This window comes from Canis lupus, chromosome 27 (genome assembly GCF_048164855.1).
Source record: "Canis lupus baileyi chromosome 27, mCanLup2.hap1, whole genome shotgun sequence".
Classification (NCBI taxonomy): domain Eukaryota; kingdom Metazoa; phylum Chordata; class Mammalia; order Carnivora; family Canidae; genus Canis; species Canis lupus.
The window spans coordinates 9,319,907-9,344,410 of NC_132864.1; the positions used below are offsets into that span (position 1 = coordinate 9,319,907).

General features: G+C 46.3%; 1 protein-coding gene across 1 annotated transcript in view; it reads left to right on the plus strand.

The window, feature by feature from the left end:
- SLC15A4 (solute carrier family 15 member 4) overlaps nucleotides 1–22,808 on the plus strand; it is a 28,244-nt gene extending 5,436 nt beyond the window's left edge. The window contains exons 2-8 of the mRNA XM_072802139.1: nucleotides 866–1,161; nucleotides 5,097–5,265; nucleotides 5,665–5,742; nucleotides 6,193–6,361; nucleotides 14,774–14,929; nucleotides 16,011–16,169; nucleotides 21,816–22,808. Coding sequence (XP_072658240.1) covers nucleotides 866–1,161; nucleotides 5,097–5,265; nucleotides 5,665–5,742; nucleotides 6,193–6,361; nucleotides 14,774–14,929; nucleotides 16,011–16,169; nucleotides 21,816–21,964 — 1,176 coding nt within the window. The 3' untranslated portion in view covers nucleotides 21,965–22,808. The remainder of the gene's footprint in view (nucleotides 1–865; nucleotides 1,162–5,096; nucleotides 5,266–5,664; nucleotides 5,743–6,192; nucleotides 6,362–14,773; nucleotides 14,930–16,010; nucleotides 16,170–21,815) is intronic.
- The last annotated feature ends 1,696 nt before the right edge of the window (nucleotides 22,809–24,504 follow it).

Genomic DNA, 24,504 nt, shown 5'->3' on the forward strand with positions numbered 1-24,504 from the left:
CACCGTGGGGCCCATTGCAGTAGTCCTGTGAACAGTGTTACCCCCTACTTCTGTCGAAGTTCAGGAGGTGAGGGATTGTTGAAGCCTCCAGGAATCTCTGTCCTTACCAGAATGTCTTCTGATTCCCTCCATAGCCTTCCTGGTATGAAAGAGTATATAGGGTTAGTTTCAGTCTGGAATTTCCTTTGTGCGTGGAGCTCTATAGCAGTGGTTCTAAAACTTAACCTGTGAGCAGAAGTCGCCTGGAAAATGTTTAAAAGGCCAATCCCTGGGTCCGAATCCCAGAGATGAGGACTCATTAGCTCTGGCCAGAGAGGCTTGTGAATCAGCACTTTTAGGGAGCATTCCGGTGTTTCCAGAGAAGGCGGTCCCCAGATGTTACTTTGAGAAACTCTCTTGGATTTCTTGGATTTCAGCATAATTAAGAAAAACACTATCCAGAAAGTATAGTGATTGGAAGTTACAGGGTGCTCCTTTGTCAGGGACACTGAATGTATCTGTAAACACCGGTCGATTGTGTTCCAGTGACCTTAGTCACTTCATTATACAGGCTTTTCTTTTTCTTTCCTTTTTTTTTTTTTTTTTTTTTAAGATTTATCTAATTATTTGAGACAGCAAGAGAGAAAATGAAAGAGCACGTGTGCATGTGAGCAAGTGCATGCAGGCACACAGAGGGACAGGGAGAAGCAGACTCCCTGCTGAGCAGGGAGCCCAACATAGGACTTGATCCCAGGCCTCTGAGATCATGACCTGAGCCAAAGGCAGACGCTTCACCAACTGAGCCATCCAGGTGCCCACATTATACAGGCTTTCCATCCTTGAAGATCACCATGTTTTAAAATCTGTTTCCTCCCTGTTGTTTTAGGTTAAAGACCGAGGTCCAGAAGCCACAAGAAGGTTTTTTAATTGGTTTTATTGGAGCATTAATCTGGGAGCAATCATTTCACTGGGAGGCATTGCCTACATTCAGCAGAACGTGGGCTTTGTGACTGGCTACCTCATCCCAGCTGTCTGCATTGGCGTGGCTTTCCTGGTCTTCCTCTGCGGCCAGAGCGTCTTTATCACCAAGCCTCCCGATGGCAGTGCCTTCACCTATATGTTCAAGATACTGGCATATTCGTGTCGTCCCCAGAAGCGAATCGGAGAACACAGTCAGAGTGGGTAAGTACCAGGTTATGATCATAGGCTTCACCTAACACGACTTCCCCATTGCTGTCAATAAAGTACTCGTGTGTGTCTGACGCAGGCTTACTGTGTGCAGGGAACTGGGCCAGTGGGTTTCAATGTCCCACATCAGTTTGAGAAGGTGCTGTAAGGTGTCTGTTCTCCTCATAGAGGCAGACTTTTGGTGTCTAACTTCCACATTGAATTTCGTCTTACTGCTGATTTGGATGGATCTCTTGCTTCTATAAAGAAATTGGCAGAGCATGGGAGAGACACTACACATACAGTGTACATTTCTCTTTGTATTTTAAAAAGTTTTGAAATTCATTTGAATGAAAAATCAAGCAGTTGTTTGCTTTGTAGGTACCTCTCTGTATTCCTTAAATAGTAAGCTGTTCCTACTCTGAGTGGGCCACTGAGTGGGTTAGATTGGGCCTGTCATCCCGTGGTCACTGCAGCCATTCTGTGCCAGAAGGACATAAGAGCAGAGTTTTGAGATGCAGGCAGGGGAACTACATCATCCCCTTTGTGTGGGACTTCCTTGTTTCAGCACCGAAAGCCCCACATCCTTGGGAAGTCCCAGACAAATAGGGACAGGTGGTAGCTTACCCCAGCTGCATATTAATAGAGGGAAGTCCAGAATTTAGCCTGAGAAGAGACTTCAGCAATTTTGGTGTTTGTTATTGAAGCATAATCCACGTGCAGTGCAGTGCAGGCTTCTCAACTTTACTGTTCTGGAATTATGACAGCCTTATGTGATTGTGCAACCACCAAGCACTCAGGATATATAGAATATTTCCATCACCCTAGAGAAGTTCCTGGGAACCTTTGTAGTTGACCCTCCTCAAGTAATATTTTGATCAAAGTAGGCATTCCTGAGGGGTGGTCAGTCCCTGAGCCAGAGGCTAACCATTTAGCTCCTGTCAGGGCAGCACGCTCATTGCTCGGGGGGGGGGCCCTGGCTGCAGGAAAGTTCTGCCCCTTTGTGGCTGATCCGCATGTATCTTATGTATGCCCTTGGAGTCCTGTGAATGTCTAATACCTGCTTCCACGCAGTAGGTTTGAAGCTGTACCAGAATAGCTCTTGTGGCTGTGCCCCTTGGCTCCAGGCTACTCTGGTTCCTCAGCTGTCCCCGCACAGAGCTCCCTCCAATCTCCCAGCCAGTCCTGGCATCCTTGTGGGTCAGTGTGGCACTCAGACTCCTCATTCAGAACCACAGTGGTGGCACCACACCAACAAATTTTTGAGCATTAAAATAGTGCTGCCTTTCTGCTGCTTTGCCAGAGCCTTGCTTCAACTAGGCAGAAGTAGGGTTTCATCGTCCAGATGTTTGTTCTGTAGATGGATTACTCATGAGCAAAATGCATCCTTTTGAAGGAACAGCTTTTAAAGTTTCAGTGTGTCTGTCTGGGTGGTACCTGGTAGACATTTCTGCAAGAGGACAGTCCTGCTTCATGGACATTTTTGGGTTTTAAGTGCACAGATGTCATGACGAGAAAGATCCGCACTTCTACTTCAGAATCTGGTTTCCCTTTAGATTTGTTTTTGACGACTGGCACAGTTAAGATAAAAAGGATGATCTTGCAGAGAGGTCAGTGGTCCCGAGAATTCTCACATTATGCTCTCCTGGTACACAGACTCTGAGCTCTGTGATCTTGGACAGGTTAATGATCTTGCCAAGCCTGCATTCTCTTTTTGTACAGTGGATGTGGGGTTCATCTCACACGGTTGTCGTGAGGCCTGAGAAACTGAAGTGTGTGCAGTTCTCAGGAATGCCTGGTCCGTGATGAGAGCCCCATTGATATGAACTACTTGGTTAGGATATTCTTGTAGAAAGTCGGCTCCAAACACCTACAGAGGTGCAACATCAGCCATTGTTTCCTTCATCTGGCCCAGTTCTGGTTTCTTGCTGGTATAGGTGGATCAGTGTCTCGAAGATTAGTTTTAACACTCATTTTACGTGAGACATCCATGTGTATCTGTTCAGTTCATCTGACTGGGAATAGTTCTAAACCTTTTTTGAGATGGATACTTCTTGAGTTGAGAATCTGAGAATTAGTAGCCCCCCCTTCCCAGGAGAGTGCCTCTGTGCACATAGAGCCTCTGCAGACAGTTCTAGGGGGGCAGTGGCCCTGTGGAGCTAGGTCACCATTTGGTCCTATCTGTTCCATGTTATTTGTGTCTGTGGCTCCATGTTGGACCCTTGTGTATTCATAATAATACACTAGCTGTGTGTATGAGGTAGGGAGAGCCTGAAGTGCATGTGGACTTAGTACTTCCCAGAATATTTTAATGATACAAAGTAAGTAATGTAACCAGTAACATGTCTGAGTGATTCTATGTGTAAAAATGGATTGGTTACTTGACTTTGACATGTTTTTAGAGAAACACATGTAGTATGATGTAGTTAAGTCACTGATTGTATCTGTAATAGTTATGTAAGGACTTCACATATTCTTCTTTTTTGCCCCCCACCCCCTCCCCCCGCCAAAAATGGAGAAGCTGTGAATACTTTCAAATGACAGTATGAATAGTATTTTTGGAGTTTAGAGTTTCTCTTTGAGTGTGGTTTTCCTGATAATTTTTCCTTACTAGATAAGCTACATATGATGCGAGTAGTGGAGTAGTATCTTTTTAAAATTTATTTGTGTATCTCTAGCACCCAGGCATAACAGACCTGGGCATAATGAGTATGTGCCCGATAAATATTTGCTGAATTGAATTTAGTTGTCCTATGCAAAATTTGGCTAAAATATTAAGTTGTGGTTTCAGTTTTTTGGTTATCTCCCCCACCCACTCTGAATATTCAGATGAAAAAATGTCAATGTTATAAGACAAAAATGATTTAAAATAGTAGTAACTTAGTTACTTTGGATAAGCGTTTATAAACTAAAAAGCAGACAACTGCCATGTATAGCTGCATCTCAGAATTGGAAGAATTCTTAATGGTAATTAATTATGTCCTAGTATTTCTAGTTTTAGAGAATAGTTGGCAAATAAAACAATTTTTGTTTTGTTTTGTTTTGTCTCTAAGAACCTAAGCATACATGTCCAATAGAGTGTTTTGGAGCTATCCACTGGGACCTGTTCATTTTATAATTAATGAAACTGTCCTAGCATAAGTGAGCAGGTGCAGCCGCTAATGCATGAGCTAGGACCACAAGGTTCAACACATCCAGCACACCTGAGCATGAGGGTGATGCTTGTGACCAGGGAGCAGAGGGGCAGGTAGTGTGCCCTGGGCTGCCTGGCTCAAATTCCAGCCCCAGTTCTCTGCCCTGGGGCCCATAAGCTGGTCTTGATGCCTCACAGGGGCACGGTCCAGGGTAATGAGCAAGCACTGAGTGCCACCTGCTGCCAGTGACATTGGCATGTTACCATCATGATCACAGCTTTCCCTGCCAGAGCAGAACCTTTCCTTATGGTCCTATCAGTGGCTGCATTTAAATAAATGCCTCTATTAACAGCATCAGTATTATGGTTTTGAAGTTTTCACATTTGAAAAAGCCACGTGATTCAAAATCCAAACAATCCAGCCCATTTTTTTTTTTTCTCAAACGCTAATCCAGCGATGTAGCTGAAGTAGTGGGCAGCTTCAGGTGAGATGGTAGGTCTTTCTCAGCCTGAGTGAGCGGAGCTGGGGAAGAGTGCAGTCATGTTCCGAACAGTCGTGCTGTGTCTGTACCCTCGTCCAGAGGCAGGAGGCATGGGTGTGCTTCCAGATGGGACCCTCTGCCAGCTGTGTCCACGGTGCTGTGTTCCTGGCTAGCCTAGGTTGCTGTATTCAGTGTGTGTGGTCAGTCAGGAATAGGATGGCATTAAAGCAGATCCGTATAGTAAGCTGGCTTCCTGCCTCCGAACTTAAATTGTTGCCAAGTACTTGATTTCTAGGGGTGGAAGAAAACTAACTCCTTCATTTTATCTCCCAAAGTGAAGGCCTTGGAGTCCTTCAGCACTCTTCTAAACACAGTCTGTTTGATTCATGTAAGAGGTCTCGTGGAGGGCCGTTTTCAGAAGACACAGTGGAGGACGTGAAGGCCCTTGTGAAGATCATCCCTGTTTTCTTGGCTTTGATACCGTACTGGACAGTGTACTTTCAAGTGAGTGGTGATAGTCGGGTGAAAATTACTTTCTGTCCCCACCCTCGCTTTGGCCACCACTGGAGTGCAAGGGTGCTGTGGTGTCCTTTCCAAGAGTCTCTGGGATCTTGCAGTCCTGTTTCCAGTCATGGAACTCACTTCTGCTGAGTTGGGCATTTTGAGAACCTTCCCATGAGAGAAGCTAAGAATGGGTGCATTTCTGTTTTTCCAGGCCCCGACTTTGAGTTTAATTCCTCTGTTATTTCTTTTCCAAAGTTGATCTCCAGATGACTTGTATGATGACTAAATAATTGATCTGTTTTCAGACCCCAGCCATGTGCATGTCCTCACAGAGCGGTCTGGGGGTGGGCAGCATGCTGGAGTGTTCCCTCTTGTAACAATACCACTTTTTACACCCAGATGCAGACAACCTATGTTCTGCAGAGTCTTCATTTGAAGATTCCAGCAATATCCAGTATTACAGCCACTCCTCATACGGTGAGAATAACTGAAACGATCTGAAAATTGTCATGCAGAGCTTATGTAACAGGCAGGTTCCTTCGGCCAGGTTAGGTCCTTCACAAATATCAGCGGTTGCATGAACCAGCAGTATTCTCGTTGGAATGGAACTTCTGCTTCTTTTAGGGACTATTCTTCTATTGGCCATGTTGTTTATTAGATTGTTGACCGATGTCAACCAAACACTAATTTCCTATCTGATTTTTTTTCTCCCTAAAAGCACAGAAGAACAAATGCAAATGCACTTAGAGATGAAAATCTTTTTCAATTCCAACATCTTGAAAGTGAGGCTTTTTCCCTAGGAGGTTATACGCTAATAATGGACTCTTATAGAATAAAGATTTTCCCAGTTATACGTTATGAGTTATGAGATAAGTGACAACTTACTCTTTCGGAGAACTAACCTTATCTCGTGTGTTTCGATTCCAGTTCCCCGCGGCCTGGCTGACCATGTTCGACGCGGTTCTCATCCTCCTGTTAATTCCCTTGAAGGATAAACTGGTTGATCCCATTCTGAGAAGACACGGCTTACTCCCGTCATCCCTAAAAAGGATCGCTGTTGGAATGTTCTTTGTGATGTGTTCTGCCTTCGCTGCAGGTGGGGAGGCATTTCTGTCTCGTTTCTGAAGCTTGAAACTGGCATTAGCAGTGGGTGACTCAGAGTACTGTGACCAGCCCGGTCATGCCGCGTGTGCACAACCCAAAAGAAAACAGATAGGAGTTGTTGGGGAACAGGTGGTGTTCACTTCTAGTTTCTATTTGTGAAGGGAAAGATGTTCTCCTTAGAGCTCTGCTCTTTCTCTTCTTGAGCTGAAACCAGGAAAGTGCTCTGCAAAGTGACTTGATTTGCATCAGAGGAGGTTTGTTCTCTCTTCTGATGGAGATTGCTGACTGGATGAGTTTTTCTATCATTCTCAAGACCTGGGTTCATCTCTGTACTCTTCCTGTTGGGTACAGAAGCAGGCTTTGGTGCCCCTCAACAATTGCCTATGCTTTTCGTCAGGAGAAGGGTTTTATCAAACTAGGCTCGTGACCCGCCCCCAACCCCTAGCCTGAAGCACCAAAACCCTGATGAGGGGAGTTTCCCTTGGGGCCCCTTTGTGTTTCTGTGATTCTTAACATTCTGAGCTGAGAGTTGGAATACCTTCTGCTGATAGAGCCGAGATACCGCTGGCTTTGTTAACTCACTCTGGAGTTCTTCCTTCATTAATATTTGAAAATCATTGAACCGTGAGACAGCTCAGTTACATAATAAGAACAGAAAAGCTGATACTCTGGAACCAACTATGTATCACCCAGGGTTATGAGAAATTGAACATTAAGCATTGCTGAGACAGAATTTAATATTCTCTAGTAGTGCTTTCCAGCAGCCTCCATGCACTGTCCCCGGAGTGAACATATTGATAGAGTACTTCATAGGTTTAAAGAAATGAGTCCCCAGGCTTAAGAAATCTATATTCCAGGGACCGAGACATTTTAGAAGACAATTAGGTTTTCTCTTGATCAAACAGATAATTACAGCGAGGTCGTGTGTGCATGATGTTTATACTGTGTGCTTCATCCGTGATTCCACTTCTCCAGCCCAGTGGCACGTGGGGAGTAAGCAGGAGCAAATAACAACCAAACAGACCATGCTGGTGCTGGAGCTGGGGTCTCGTGAAGCAGGGTCAGAGGTCCTCAGGGCCGTCTGGGCTAACAGAGCTGCCCAGGGATGCTGTCTGTCCTACCTCCTCTGAGCACCCACCATGGGTTCAACTTGGCCCCACAGCTCCCCTTGTCCCTCCCCTTGGGAAGGGAGGTGTTCGAGGTTTACAGGCATTTCCTAGGAGATTCTGGCTTAGGGCTCCTTTAATACCATCTTGTGTTTTGGTTTGGTTATGGGCTAGGTGGCTTCTGGCGGCCTCCCTGAGAACCACAGCAGGTGTTCTGCATGTGTTTGTGTAGGAGGCAGCATGTGGTGGCTGACCACTGACAGTACACGGTGGGCATGGCATCCACCTTTCCCCAGGGTCAGTGGCACATGGCACTTCACTCCCAGCATGGGCAGGATGGTCTGTGCTCTGCCTGCCCACTGCACCCCAGGTAGGGGGAGCTATACAGTCATGTGGCCCTCAGGCTTCTGAGGTAGAATTGTTTTCTTAGAAATGAAAGACACCCACAATGCTTGTGTTCTTATTTATTTACTTATTTTAAGACTTTATATATTCATTCATGAGAGATAGAGAGAGAGGGGCAGAGACATAGGCTGAGGGAGAAGCAGGCCTCATGCAGGAAGTAGGACTCGATCCCAGAACTCCGGGATCATGCCCCGGGCCCAAGGCAGATGTTCAACCGCTGAGCCACCCAGGCGCCCGCCCCGCTTGTGTTCTTAAATAGTAGGAAAGAGCCTCAAAGTCACTGGTTCCGAGGTATTAAGTATGTGGTACTTGACTTAAGCACAGTTTATTAAATGTAATGTAAAAGTGGCCAGAGCTTCGCACAATTTTACTTCCAGCTGTAGTGGGTATTATTTAATTGGAACATTAATAAGTTTTGAGTAGAGACCTGAAACCATCCTAGCAAACCAAAATTTTAATAGAAAGGGAACTGTTTTGCCTTTGTACTTACTACCCTCCCCCATAACCAATCAGTATCTTCCATGTAGAACCATGGCTGCTGGTAATGGTTCTTTCTGGTCTCTCAGATGAGAATCCGGCAGGCCCCGGGGGTTTTTTCAAGTGTGTATAAGGAAAAAGGAAGTATGTTCATTGGTTAGATTTCCTTTTCCCTTTAAAGAACTGTGTGTATCCTCCTGAGTTACTGGAGCAATAGATGCTTGCTGGAGGAAAGGTGGTCTTGGGAGCATAGAGAAGAAAATAAAAACCAGCTGTAATTTCCTTAGAGATGCTCTAAGGAAACACCCACTGGGGTGTTGTGAACCTGTCTGATCTTGTTTGTGTGTGTGTGTACACATACCCTCTGTGTTGTTGCAAAAACGAAATCCTGTTGTGCAAGCTGATATGAGCCTGATTGAGAAAAAAAAGTAAGTGTCAGAAAAACCCTAAGAGTATAATAAAAGCTGTGCATGCTACAGAGAAGGAAAAAAACCAGAGATACAGATGAGCCATTGCATGTGCACGCACACTAATTCCACCACCTGAGGAAACCAATAATTACCATTTTGCAGATGCCTGGGGAAAATTACATACATGTTATGTGGTAGATAGTTTATATTTCCTTTGTGTGCACTTTGAAAACAAGCCCTAATGTATCACGAATATCCTTCCCACATCAGACGTTCTTCTGTAGTCCTCTGCTCTTGGGGATTGCTTTTGGGTGCTTGGGTTTGTGACTATAGTCCTTACTACAGGGAGATTGATTTACTCTTCAGATATCTACAAGTGTAACCGTGGCATCCTCTTAAGGCTTTTATTAATCTGACAGAAGGATCTTCAGAGAGGTAGTGACTCCACCATCATCCCAGGCTGGCAGTGCCCTCCCATCCGCCTGCTGGCTCCCCCGTCCCACTGGTGGTATCCTAGGTATCCCGTCACACAGGGCTGTACGTGGGAATCCGTGCCCAGGCATCAGGGCCAGAGAGCATCAGAAACGGGGCAGAGTCCACTGAGAGCCTCTCCCTGGGTCATACCTTGCTTAGTTAAGAACCACTGGTCTGCAGCAGGGTTTTCAGACATACTATCACATAGTCGGTTCATGGTCATTACAAACACACAGAAGAGCAGGGGAGACCCCCCTGTGCCATTATCCCACTGTCCAAGACGACCACGTGACGTCTTCCTGAGACAGTTTCTGGACAGCTACATTCATTTGTTTTTAAAAAGAAATGAAACCAACTATTCACAGTGTAAACTTAATTGTTTTTATATGTTGTATCTGTACCGTGTCATTTACACATTTGTGTTTTTTAACAACTACATCATATTCTCTTGTTAAATGTACCATCAGTTTTTAGACCAGTCCCTTCATAGTATGCAGATAGCTGCGTCCAGTCTGTGCACCACCCCCGCATCCACATGTACTCTCAGCCCGCTGTCCTCTCAGTGGGTTCCTCCACTTGAAAGTGTTCAGGCCATGAGCTCTGCCCTGTCAGCTCCCTTCTCATTACGTTTTCTGTGAATCTCTTACCTGAAGGATTTAAATACAGTGTATCTTCGTTTTGATGTGTATTTTATGATGATGATCCTCTCCCACATTATCAGTCATCAGATTCTGTGTACACTTATGCCCTGGGGCATTTCGTAGCAAGGTTTGCTTTTTCTTTTTTTTAAAGATTTTTTTTTTTTTTAATTCATTCGAGTGAGTGAGAGTACGAGCAGGGGGTAGGGGCAGAGGGGAGAGGCAGACTCCTCGCTGAGGAGGGAGCCGGGTGTAGGACTCAAACCCAGGACCCTGAGATTATGACCTGAGCTGAAGGCAGACCCTTCACCAAATGAGCCCTCCAGGCCCCTGTGCCGAGCCTTTCTTGTTCGTGTTGATATGTAATCAGAACTTTCATCTGAGGAATACTCTTTACAATGTTTTCATGTTTTCTTTAATTTATGGTATCGTGCAGTTTTATGCATTTCTTTCTTTTAGGTCCTATGCATTTTATGTTAGGTTTATTCCTAACTACTTTTGTATTTTTGCTTGCTCACATACGGGATTTTTTAAAATTCTGAGTTCAGATGAATTCTTTTCAAATGGTCACTTATTTTCTTCAAATACCATAGTTTATTTTCTTGCCTTCATTGGTGATTCTTCCTCCCTTTCTGTTAGGTGGTGTTGGCGAGACTTTCTTTTGTGCTGGTAGAGCTGGTGGTGATGGAGAACCTGCTCCCACCTGGGCTTTAACGGGGGCATCTCCAGGGCAGCTCACTGGGAAGCTTTGAACTTGGGTTTGAGATACATATTCATGGCGATGCTAAATTTCTAAACTTTATTTCAAGTCTACTGAGTATTTTTGGGAGAAATGTTGAGTTTTTCTCTGGTAACATATTTTGGTTTCTAATAGGATTATATGCCTCCCCCCCCACACACACACCCGGTGTTCATGTTTTTTTAATTTACATTAAATTCCTGATACTCATTTCTGCGTTTCTAAAACAAACCTGTTTGTCCAGAGGGCTGACTTTGATTGTGTGCAGTCTCTGCTATGTGCCTCTATCCATAGTTGACATCAGTCTATGATTTGGTGTCAGGGTCATATAGCTTCATAAAAGGAATTAGTAGGGATGCCTGGGTGGCTCAGTGGTTTAGCGCCTGCCTTCGGCCTAGGACATGATCCTGGTGTCTCGGGATTGAGTCCTGCATTGGGCTCCCTGTGTGGAGCCTGCTTCTCCCTCTGCCTGTGTCTCTGTGTCTCTCATGAATAAATAAATAAATCTAAAAAAAAAAAAAGAAGGTATTAGTAAACCCTAATTTCTCTGAGCAGGGGAATATTTCAGCAGGGGGAGAATTATCTGTCTGCTCCCAGGGGAGCCTGTTACTCTCTCAGGAGAAATGGGGTGATGTTTTCATCTTTTTCTCAATTTTGTGCAGATTGTGTTTTCTCTTAAATCACTTAAGTGTTCTTCAAAAAAAGTCCCAAGTAGGGTATCACTTGGTGGCTCCTCGATTTATCGCCTGCCTTCGGCCCAGGACATGATCCTAGAGTCCCAGGATCAAGTCCCACATCAGACTCCCTGCTTCTCCCTCTGCTTGTGTCTCTGCGCTCTCTCTCTCTCTTCCCCCCCTCTTTCCCTCTCTCCCTCCCTCTCTGTCTGTCTCTCTCTCTCTGTGTCTCATGAATAAATAAATCTGTTGTGTTTCCTTCCTCATTTCTAGTTTCATGTATTTATGTGCTTTTTTTTCTTATATTAGGCTTGTCAAAACTGTGTTTTATGATTTTTTTCATAGACGTATCTCTTTAATTTATTTGACTTTATGTTTTCTAATAATAGAGAAAAATTAAAATATGATTTCTCTCTTTTCCTTGGGTTTGTTTTGTGATTTTCTCTCTCATTGGTTAGAGTATTCATATACTTTTGATTTTTCTTCCCTGTTTAATGGTGAAAACCACAGAACGGTATGAATTAGCCTTTCAGTGCTGCTTTGTCAGGTCTCATGTGCTTTGATTTGCTGTGATTTTTGTTTTCTAAGACTACTGAACCTGGGTGTTTGCCTCCTTTATGACCCAAGACTAATTCCAGAGAACTGCTTCAGTAGGACTGATGTTTATCCATTTGTTAACAAAGCCTAGTTTAATTGTGGTGTGGGGGAGACGATGGCTTTGTAAGTCCTGCATTCAGACTTCACGCCTTCCTTTCTGGAAATGTTTTCAGGGAGCCGATTAGGATGATGGTTCCTCTGTTGTAGTGCCATCAGCTGTATTCATCAGACATGTTCTGGCAGGTGCTCTGAACGCAGTGCCTGCGCGGGGCCCAGGGGTCCCGTGGATCCTGTGGATGTGCTCACGGTCCCGGAATTTGTGGTGGTCTGTGCATCGTCGGGTGAATGGAGGCACGGGTCCCACCCAGATGTGTGCGTCTCCCAGAGTAACCCGTGAGCACTGACCTTTCTATCTCCATTCAGTGAGTCCTGAGCTGTGTGTCATATCAGTGGAGGCCAGGGCTTGCCTTTGAATGTCCAGATGGCAACCCTTGCACCAAATGAAGCCTTCGTGGGGTTTGTCTACTTGTTCTAACCAGGACTTGGAGAGGTGCGTGTCCGTCACTTCGTCACATGTTTCTGTCTTCTCCAGGGTTAGGTGTGTTCCCATGGGAAGATGGCCCCTTGGTGGGGAGGTGGTGCACCTGGAATCCTGTGTCTGGGAGCAAGGCCAGATTTAGTGCACTCATGTTTCGAGAGCATGGTGCTGTTTGCATCTCTGGCTTCTGTGGATCACCAATGGCATCGTGTCTGTGAAATGTAATGGAGCAAATTTGTGTTTTGGCATCACCTCTTCCTTTGCTGGTCACTGCCAGCTGTATCTTGGCCAGTCCTTCCTCTCACCTGATCCCATCCGGGCTGGTATGCATTATGCCCCCATCCTGCCCACACTGATGAGTTTGGTTGGCTTTGATCTCTGCAGAGTGCAGTTGGTCAACAAAGAGGGTGCCATGTTGGCTGTCCTGGCACCTTCCTTCACATTAATATTGATGCTTCCTTGTCAGTTCTGCTGTTACTCAGGATGGCCTGGACCTGGAGTGTCGGTGCTTGGTGGCTTCCCTTCCTCCCCTAGCAGCTCCTGCGGGCAGCGCCCCATTCTGTTGTTGCCTTCTGCAGGGTCAGCCATGTGTGCCACACCTCCCTATCCTTCCTGGCCCCCCATAGGACAGCTCTCATTTATTTCTACAGGTTCTGCTCCAGCCTTGTCCTCTGTGTGCCCCCAGCCAGCACCATTCATTTCTGTCTCTTCTCCCCCCGTCTGCACGGCATCTGTGTTGTGGGTAGGACCACAGAGCATGTCTTGTCCCCAGTGGAACCCCTCTGCGCCCCACACAAATGCACAAATCCTCTCAACTGCCCTATGGATGAGAGTGTTTTTCTCCAGCTTGTTTTCATCCCTCAGGACTGGTTGAAAGGGTCCTTCCCTACAGACCCAGCTACACTAGAATTGCTCCACAACCTTTCAGCTGCACACTGGTGGTCAGTACAGTGACCTTATTGTGAGGGGAACCTTGGCTGACCCAGAGGAAGCTGGTCATACTTTGTCCTGTGCACAGAGGACAGCTGTCACTTGTGGCTAAGGCACTTGGTGCCACCACCAGCATCGTGGCAGAGATAGCCACGGCACTGCCACTCAAACAACCCATCTAGAGCAGCTAGGAGTGCCAGGCAGACAGCTCTAGGTCTGCTCCTACGCTTCACCCTGTATGACAGGGTGCAGGGGTTAGGGCCCCTCCATGTGCCTCCAGGGAATGGATGCAGGTGTTTCTGATGGAGCTGGGCCTGTCCTTACTGTGCTCCCTTGATACACACTCTTTTTTTTTTCATTTCTGAGTCCTTTTATTTTTTTTATAAATTTATTTTTTATTGGTGTTCAATTTGCCAACATACAGAATAACACCCATTGCTCATCCCATCAAGTGCCCCTCTCAGTGCCCGTCACCCAGTCACCCCCACCCCCGGCCACCTCCCTTTCTACCACCCCTAGTTCGATACACTTCTTGTTGGGACATTTCACATGACCTTTAGGCTTGGGGACAGATTCCAGAGTTTGTCTTCCCCTCCTCTTGTTACTGGTAGCCTGGACCTTTCTCATTCTCAGGTTTTAAAATGAGTATTTTTAATAGATGGAGTCCATTGTCCTCTCCCAGACAGCTATCCTTCCTCGTACTCATGGTTTTAAATACTAATTGTTTTCATATATATTAAGCACTAGGGCTTATTATTCTATTCACAGAGTTCTTTAGAAACAAAACTGGTGACCTCTCTAACCTAAAAACTTGGTTCTACAGCTCTTGCTTTTAAACTTCACTCTGATTGGTTTATTACTTGTTTCACAAGGAGTGGTTGTGCTCTTGCTCATGTCCTTGTGTCTTTTTGTTTACCTTAAAAAATGACCAGTAGTTTCACAGGGCTGCTATATAGTCTGTTCACTGTTCACCAGTAGGGGAACTGGCGTCAGCAGTAGTAGCTTGGGTTGTAGTCATAAGGGTAATAGGTCAGTGGACCAGCCTAAATCCATTGCCATGGCGAGAAAAACATCTCAGAAGTGGGTGCATTATCACTGTCCTTACTGCAGGACTGCTTAACAGAAGAGTACAGGTACACCATACAGACATTTGAAGATTAAACCACATTTGTGGAGCATCTGTTGCCTGAGGCGGTGGAAAGCGCCCACCTGAAATAATCTGTTACGATCAGTGTTTGAGTAATTAGGAAGTCAAGAGGTCCCTTAGGTCAGGTGGTTTTGGAGCAGGTGTGTCATTGGGCCTCATCCCTTCTACTTTTCAGAATGGTCAATAAACATGTAGCAAGCCTGTAGTGTTTTAGTTTAATTGCAAACGTTAGTGAACGAGTGTTCTATTAACCTGCTTATGAATTCTAGGAATTTTGGAGAGCAAAAGGCTGGACCTTGTTAAAGAGAAAACCATCAATCAGACCATCGGAAAAGTGGTGTATTATGCTGCTGACCTGCCAATATGGTGGCAGGTCCCACAGTATGTGCTGATTGGCATCAGTGAGATATTCGCCAGCATAGCAGGTGAGGCTTCCCTCCTTCCCAGCTCTGGGGCTCGAAGGATCCTAAATGAACAGGAGCATGGTGTCTTGTACACACCCTGTTAGAATGCACGGAGACACAAATAGCCTGCTGCCCCTTTTGTTTCGTGGCAACAGTTGTGGTTCATGGTGTGAGTTGTTCAGTGGTACCGTGGCTGAGGTTCTCGTCTCTAGATATAAAAACAGGGTTCCCAAAGACATGTCCATGACATCGTCTGTTGCCTTGGAGATGCCACAGGAGAAAGGAGGAGGAAGAGCTTGTGGTGGGTGGTTTCTCCCAGGTTGGCTACTTTCTAACCTCAGCTCTGTGGTCACACTGCAGCAGCCGAGCCACCAGAGCTCTGAGTGTGTGAGGTCAGCTTTGTGCAGGCGGCAGACCTGATTCCTAAAAGCTGTTCGCACAGGCCTCTCCTGTGAGCAAGGTTCTGTGGGGTGTGGACAAGTACATGGTGTGCAGACCTGTTCCCAGATGCTGGAAGGGAGGGAGAAAATTCATGATGACCAGAGCCGATCTATTGTGGGGGGGATGTAGGTGGTGGTTCTTCCTCCTCACCTTCACCAGACTCATCAGAATGGACTCATGAATCTGTAAAGGAAATAAATCAGACTGGTCCTTCATTTGGAGTACGTTATACATCTCTACATGCAGTTGTTATAAAAATCAGAATTTTTAGATGTCCATGTTGAAATTATTTTAAAACCTATTGCCTTTAAGATAGAAGTCTTACATAGAATCCCCATTTTAGTCTGTATACATTGTTTTCACAGTCTCCTTAGTTGCTTCTTCAACCCTCAGATGAAGAAATACTAGAGCCAACAAGTCAGATGTTAATAACCCTTAAGTTTGAGAGCAACAAAATGACGTTTTGCTCCATGACTTGAAAGACTGTCACAGTGAATAGAAGGGGCCCTTGATTTCTTGACCTTGTGTTAAATACAGTCTTCCAAATAGGGAAGGGAGCTGCCTTGCTTTCCCAAGTCCCCAAGTGGGGCCCCTGCTAACCCCGCCGTATGTAGACGGGGTCAGCCCGCCTCTCACGGAAACCATCCTCTTCTTTTTATAGGTCTAGAATTCGCCTATTCAGCTGCCCCCAAATCCATGCAGAGCGCCATAATGGGCTTGTTCTTCTTCTTCTCTGGTGTTGGCTCATTCGTGGGCTCTGGACTGTTGGAGCTGGTGTCCATCAAAGCCATCGGGTGGATGAGCAACCACACAGACTTCGGTAAGGGCTGCACTGTGTGTTTGAACATGGCCTCTGACAGGACCTGGGCTTGGGCTGCAGCGGGTGTCCAAGTGTTTGTGGTCGTGTTAGCAGAGCACAGCTGCCCAGGAGCTGCTAACGTGCAGGTCCTGGAGCTGCCTGAGACTACTCCCCACCTGATCTCCCACATCCTCACAAGTTTGTTGGGACACAGATGAGCCTCTTTCTGTTGCGGGGACAGATGTGCCTCAGCCAAGTGTGCCGGGTCTGCAGGGCTGCCACTTACTTGAAATCTCCTTCATCAGTAGGCTGCCTTTTCCACCTAATATCTGCCACAATCTTTGTGAGGCAAATAGAGTCTGTATCACCAAGTTCCTTTTATTTACCTGAGTTTGTATTTTTTGTATTTGGGTTTTTTTTTTTTTTCTGACAATACCTTTAAATTCTCTGCTTTATTTTTATTTTTTCTTTAAGATCTTATTTATTTATTCATGAGAGATGCACAGAGAGAGAGAGAGGCAGAGACACAGGCAAAGGGAGAAGCAGGCTCCATACTGGGAGCCCAGTGTGGGACTTGATGCAGGGACTCCAGGATCACACCCTGGGCTGAAGGCAGACGCTCAACCACTGAGCCACCCAGGCGTCCCAAATTCTCTGCCTTTAATAACACGGACAGATAATTTCCTTACTTTAATCACAGCTATGACTGGTGACCATCATGAGGGGATTTTATAGCTGATGCTGTTAGGTGGCATATCGGGGCGCTGAGCAAAATCACTCACAAAAGATGAGAGTTTTGCTGTTTCCCAATTTATGGTAGCTTTTAACTGGATGCAGGAGGTGAAGGTTTCTACTTTTAGGTAATAAATCCCCATGTAACTCTGATGAAAGCCTGGGGACTTTCCCCAAGAAAATACAGAATTCCAAAGGCCCCTCCCAGATTGAGTTAAAATTCCTGTCCTCACGGATGCCTGAGTGGCTCAGTGGTTGAGCATCTGCCTTCGGCTCAGGACATGATCCTGGAGTTCCAGGATCGAGTCCCACGTCGGGCTTCCTGCAGGGAGCCTGCTTCACCCTCTGCTTGTGTCTCTGCCTCTCCCTCTCTGTGTCTCTCATGAATAAATAAAATATTTCAAAAATAAAAAAAAATTCCTGTCCTCAGGGGTGAGTTTAGGATATGGAGTCCCAGTGTAACTTCTAGAAACCTAAGCCACCCTCGAAGCCCTTGGGCCTTGGCCACACTGCGTTCCAGCTGTCAGAGCATGTTCACAGCTGGCTCAGGTCTGGTTGTTTTGAAGAGAGCAGGAGGCTCTGGGGCTTTGCTGTTTATTCCCGGGCCCCTTGGACAATAAGCAGCTGTGGAATAGGAAACAGGTGCATGGTGGCTTCTGGGAATTTTCGTGGATTCTTGGTGTCCTGTGATCTGTTTTTCTGCATACAGGACAAACCTTCAGAGAAAGCTTTGCTGCAGAGACCAGAACTCTGTGATTCTTCTGTTTCTTTGTCTTATTTTTCAGCGTATTCTGAAAGATTAATTTTAGTGATTTCAGCCCCTCGTTGCTGATTTAGTATCTCTGACTTTACTGTCATTGGCCCTTGACTTCTGACAAGGTGGCTTCCAGCCCATCCATTGTGAGGTTCATCTCGACTTGTCAGGCATGGCACAGACATGGGGTTTAAGCTGGATCCTGTGTGTTAGTGTTATTTTCATAGCAGTGTCCTAGAACAGCCCCACACCATATCTCGTGGCACAAGGAGACCTGTCCTGTCCTTATTTTCACACCAGTGAGAAGAGGTTCAGTGAACCATGCCCGCAGCCCACTTGGCAAGAGGAGGATGCGGATGTGGGAAGTGCCCGGTGGGTCAGGCAGCTCCTCTCAGCTCCCTCCCACTGGGGATTTGGGGGGAGGATGGGACCAGGTAAGCCCCCACCCCCCACACCAGAATAAAATCTTCAGTAGAAGGAGTGGCAGGTGTCATCCTGGGCTCTTTGTGTGTCTCTCTGCACAGACTGTGCTCTTCCTGGCTCTGCTTTTCCACAGCTTCCTTTCTGTATATGGGTTCAGGTTGCTGATGAAGGAAGCAGGTAGATTTAGAGCATCCTGTGTAGTTACAGGAATGTGGTGTGGAGGAAGAGTCCCTGTTCTTACACCATTCCCTTCTGTACTTGTTCTCTCAGGAGGCCAAGTTTTCATGAACATCATCATTTAGATCTAGGATAATTCAGACTAAAGCACAGCAATCTTTTTCTTTTTTTAAGGATTTTTTTTTTAAGATTTTATTTATTTATTCATGAGACACAGAGAGAGATAGAGACATAGAGGGAGAAGGAGGCTCCTTGTGGAGAGCCTGATGCAGGACTCAATCCCAGGACCCCAGGATCACAACCTGGGCTAAAGTCGGACGTTCAACCACTGAGCCACCCAGGTGCCTAAGGATTTTTTTAAAGATTATTTTTTCTAGAGAGAGAAAATCCTCAAGCATATCCCATGTTGAGCAGGGAACACCCCCCCCACACCCCAGTGCAGGGCTAAATCCCATGACCCTACGGTCACTACTTAAGCCAGAACTGAGTCAGACACTGAACCACTGAGCCCCCAGGCTCCCCTAAACACACCAGTCTTTTTTTTTTTTTTTTAAGGATTTTATTTATTTATTGATGAGAGAGAGAGAGAGAGAGGCAGAGACACAGGCAGAAGGAGAAGCAGGCTCCATGCAGGGAGCCTGACGTGGGACTGGATTCCGGGTCTCCAGGATCACGACACCCTAGGCTGAAGGAAGTGCTAAACTGCTGAGCCACCCAGGCTGCCCAAAGCACACCAGTCTTAAGCACAATTTGAAACATGTTTAATCCAGATCAGGATACAGGACATTTCAGGGGGCTTCCCTACGGCCTTCTGTACCCTGTCCACTCACCACATGTTCTGCAATGTCAAGCCCTGTGGACTCTGCTGATTTTGTGCTGCTGTGTCCTGCTCCATTCCACACGTCTGTGAATCATCCCCTGTAACTGCTTTCTTCTGAGGAGTAGCTGGTGGATGAGTCAGTCACAGTTCACTGATCTGATCTACTCTTGCTGGGTGTGATGTTTCCAGTTTGAGGCTGTCATGAGTAAAGCCGCTAAGGACCTTCTTGCACATATGTCTGGGGACATTGTGTGAGATTGTTGCTCCGGGGCCCAGGAGTCTGTCACCCAGAGTTTACTACCTTTAGGTCTGCGAAGAAGCCCAAGGAAGTACAGGGTGACTGCTTACAGGTAGTGAACTGGCTTCTGAATACCCTTCCTAATCCCACACAGGTCAACCCAAAGAGGGAAAACAGCGTGTAGTTCTCTTGGTATGCCAGCTTTGAGCTTCAGAAGTTCTGAAATGTATTTATTTGAGAGAGACTGAGTAGTGGGGAGGGGAAGAGGGAGCAGCAGACCCCACCCCCCCCAACGCTGTGCAGAGAGCCCAGTGGGGTGCTCAATCCCAGGGGAGCCCAGGATCATGACCTGAGCCAAAGGCAGACATTTAACCAACTGGCCACCTGGGTGCCCAAGCTTCACAACTTTTAAATGACTCCTTAATTTGGGGAGATGCACATTTCAGTATCAGTGCGTAGAATGACGTCATTATTATCCTAACAGCAATCTCCTCTGGTAGCACGGAGCTAACACAGCAGTGGTGACAGTGTACCCTGGGCTCCACGGGGTGTGCAGGCCTCCCAGTACCTGAGACAGAGCCCAGCACACAGTAGGGGCTCAGTCACCGTTTTTTTTGTTTTGTTTTGTTTTGTTTTTGTTTTTGATCAGTCACCATTCTTAACTATCTGTTGTAGATGGTCTGCTAGAAATTTGGGTATTACCAGATCCCTTCCCAAACCAATCCATGTGGGAAGTCACTGTTTTCTGCAGCCTGCTTGAGCGCTTGTACAAATGTGTGTTATATAGATCCTTAATTGTGCTTACAAATACAAGCACCATAAAACACTGGCCATTAGTACTTGTTCAGACACAGAAGGGAAGTTCCAGAGTAACCCAGACAAATGGAAGCCTCGATTTTTAAATTAAGCGAATCAGAGAGCTGCATGTGATACACGTGAGAGAGAACAGCTTTCTCTGGAGACACTGCTGACCAATACATCTCTTTGCTCATCTGTCAAGAAATGTGTCAGCCTTTTCAGTTGGTGACAAATGGTGTAAATGGTAGGACACCTGTGGGCCATGGCGATGGGGGTCAGGCTTTGTAGGGAGCTCAGGGCGATGTGCTGTGAGTGGCTCTGAATGCTTCAATACAAACATCGTATTTCAATACATTCTTACTTCTCCACATTGAGTGGTTGTGGTAAGTGGTGCCTTGAAAACTCGGTTCTCCATCAGAAAGCCTCCCAGTTTACAGACCTGACGGTCCTGGACCCACATGTACAGTGAGGATGGTAACAGGCAGGCGACAGTACAGCCTTAGTGCGTCCTGGGTCCAGTGTTGGGTATGTTACCTGCACATTTGGCCCTCACGATAACACTGTCTGCTAGCTGCTATGTTTTCCCCGTTTCACAGATGGAGAAACAGCCCAGATACAGCAGGCCTCTTGGCTTTGAGCTTTGTTGGTTGAGCTTCAGGGTCTGTGACTCTAACCTCTTCAGCCTAGTTGGGGTGTATTGGGAGCTAAACGGAACAGTGTGTGTGTGAAAAAGGCCATGCTTAGTGCTTGGGCCAAAGTCAAGCATTCAGTAGGTTAGCTGCTGAGATGAAGTGTGTCCCTGTATCACCCTGAGGATGCTAAAACCTGAACATTTTGGAGAAGAGTTTTAAAAACACACTATCTACATGTAGTATGTGGAGTGTATGTCAGCTACCCGCCCTAGCTTGTGAAAGGCACGTGTGTTGGAGGGTGCTCACTATACCTGAATTACTGAATGGCACAAGGCATCCAGAACTCCTGACTGGACATGGCATCTGAGCTGTATCGAAGTGTGGTGTTGATAAGGATCCAGATTCTAGACCCGAGCCGTGGAGAACATGGCTTTCAGGATCGGCATGAGGATGGCCTCCTTGGAACAGCTGTCCATGCTAGGCCAGCTGTCAGTCCTAAAGGGGAGGGAGCTGCTGGAAAAGACGAAACACCATCCCGTCCAGTGTTTGCTTCTAGGGTGGGGGCAGGAACACAGTGGGGTGGTTTTTTCACTTTCCCCAAACTTTCTGCACTGGAAAATTTTAAGGAGAAAAAAAAAAAGACTTTCTCCACATGATTTCAGTTGTGGCCAGTGGACGCTCACCTCATTTACCTCCTCAGATTCTCTTCAGCCCATTGCATGGATTCTCTGGGGGATGTGGTCAGAAATAGGCTTTGTTACTGCATTCCCGTGGCCAGGGGCTTTGTCCTCATCCCTTTGTCGTCCAGCGGGGAGACGTTTGAGGAGCAGGGAGCGCGGTTCATGCCAGAGACTGCGGTCCAGAGCCTGGGGTAGACACACAGCTGGCTTCAGAGTGACTTTTGCTGTGGTTTTAGAAACAAAATACTTGTGTGTTTTGAATTACAAAGATATAATTTTTTTTTTCATTTCCTTTCTTTTTTAATAACTGCAGTTAAAAATCACCCTGACCTTGATAGGAACCAAACATAATAGATAAAATCTTGAGAAGTCCCTAAGTGCAGCTGATGTGTTTCTCTCTTGTGTCTTCGTAGGCAATATCAATGGCTGCCATCTGAACTACTACTTCTTTCTCCTGGCTGCGATTCAGGGAGCCACCCTCCTGCTTTTCCTGATTGTTTCTGTGAGGTACGACCGGCAACGGTCACGGGCAAATGGGGCACCTGCCAGCAGGAGGACCTGATACCCCCGAGGCCATGTCTGGTGGACCGTAGGTGGCCATGCACCAAGCAGGAGATGCTTCTCCACCTTCCTGACCGTGCACATGGGGCACCTAGACTGTTTGTCGTGTTCTCCCAGATGAGCTGGGTAAGTGCCTTCCTGTGGTCTCCCATCACACGGGGCCCCCTGGAGCAGACGCGAAGCTCCTCAACAGAAGCTGTGGCGAGGTGATAGGGGCTCGAGGAGACTGCGAGTGTGTTGGTCGGTGTCTTCCCATGTTAGACGAGGGTGACCATTCCCTCCCTGCAGACAGGATGATCTCACTTTTTTTTCCCCCTTTTTCATTAATAAACATCTTATCTTGAGAAATAGGAGGGCTTTTTAAGAGATAAAAATGTAATCTGATGCTGCAGAGATTTTGTGTGAAGGTCTCTCATAAGCCACCAATCTTGCCACTGCTGGCTTGTCAGAGCAGGCTGGTACTGAGCGTATTTCATCTGCTGCTTCAGAAATGACTTACCTTTTCAACTCTTGATGTTGAATTTTTTTCTTAAGAGCTTGCATCAGGACCTATTTAAGACCATGTGTCCTAACTAAGCTACAAAGCAACTTACAGGGTATTTTAAACCTTGCTTAGTCTGTCCTTCTGTGACATTTCCTTTTGGACGCCATTGAGCTTGAAGACCAGTCATGGAGAAATGTTACCTTACTTTGAACAGATTTAGTGTCATTCAAGACCGTTGGCAGTGTTAAACGTTACCTGTGAACTTCAACTGTGTGATAGTCACCGGCTTTTGTATTGTTCTCTTACATGGATGTGGGGGTTCTAATTTTGTCAAATAAACTGTTCTTTATCTGTTGCTGTATTTTTGGTATAACTTTATTATGAAAAGTCCCTCAAATGTGAGACCCATTAACTACTTCTCTTTGTGGTTTGTACCTGGTTTCCCTTTTTTGGCTTTGGACGTTATAGGGGTTCATAAACTGCCACGTGGGAGGTGCAGTTTCTTGAATCAAAAATTGACAAGAATTATAATACCCGCTCTTGTCACAGCTCTTTGATTTTTCCAACGTAGTGATTCTTAAGCCTGCTCTGTATTAAAATACAGTTTTATACCTGGAGGAAAAAATGAACACAAAACCCCTGCTCTGTTGTTTGTACGTAATAGAAAGTATGGAAAACCATAAGGAAGTCCTCTGACTGGTGGAGTTCAGGCAGAGCAAAGACAGATGACCAAGTTGTCAGTGGGGCTGACGGTGTGAGTCTGGGGTGAAAAGCACCACTCTCAGAAATAGTGTCCACTAGAGATATAGTTTATGTCTTCAGGATATACTGAAAACTGTTAACCCATACTGTTAACCCATTGAAGGAAGTGGCGGGGAAAGGGAAGAGAGGGTTGGGTGATGGGGACAGGCGGTCCCTACCCGGTCCACTTGACAGTGTTTACGCCCTGGACACATGTCCTGTGAACATCCCTGGATCTGTCCAGACTATCCAGGAAAGTCTCCCCAGGTCATTGGAGGACTGACAAAGCAGTCAGAAGGACAGCCTTAGAGTCTGTCTCAGCTGAATTAGGTTGTAGGTGATCGGCTTCACCCTATGGCGCTAAGCAGTAATAGATGAAAAAAATATATACAAAACCAATATCCTGTCGTGGGAGACTTTAGAAATGCTGTACCCTGAAGATGGGATATGTCTTTAGCTCATTGGTGTCAGCCTCAGAGGGCCAACGCTCATGCTCCATTTGAAGACGCTCCCGCCTGCCTTATCTGTTGAGGGTGTGCCGGGTGGGGCTCTTCATTTCTCCCCAGTATCTGGGGCAGACTCGTAGAGGAGGTTTTAATAAGACGGAGCTTTCCCACACGAGCTTGGGGGAACAGAACCTTGTTTTGGTTTCAAAGGGACCTGTGAAGCCTGTCCATGACGTTCAGGTATGGCCCAGTCGGTATGTCCTGCTGTCTCTCTGGGACCTGGGGAGGTGGGGGATGGTGTCCAGTGGAGCATCCTGCTACCTCACTGGGCAGAGGTTGAGACACCCCTTGTCAGTGGATGGGAACACATGGTCCTTTATGTGACCTCGCAAGACTGCAGTGGCCCCCACTGGCTGCCAGACTCTCTGAAATCTGATACCAGAGTGTTCCATTGGTGCAGAATGACCCCATCACTTAAAAATCAAAGTGCATTTAAGAGGAACACAGTGCTGTCAGAACCTGAGATTGCTGTGTACACCATGTGATTCACTGTTATTAAAATAGGCCCAGTATTGTAGGGGCGCTTTCCAGTTGAATGAAGTCATTAGAGCAGATGCTTTAGAATGTTTAACACCTTGCTCTTTTGGAAACAGGGCCTTTTTGAGGAAACAGGGTGCCTGATTGAAACAACATATTAAGTGAGAAGTACAAACTAGAGAGCAAAGGGGGAAAATAGTCAATGAGACAACGCCACATAACTGAAAAATCAGCGTTTGCTAATTTTCAGATCGGCCGCAAGCCCACGGCTCCTTGGCAGGGAAGCCAGCGTGGTGTTAGCTGGGGGTTACATCTGTCCTACACACTTTACCC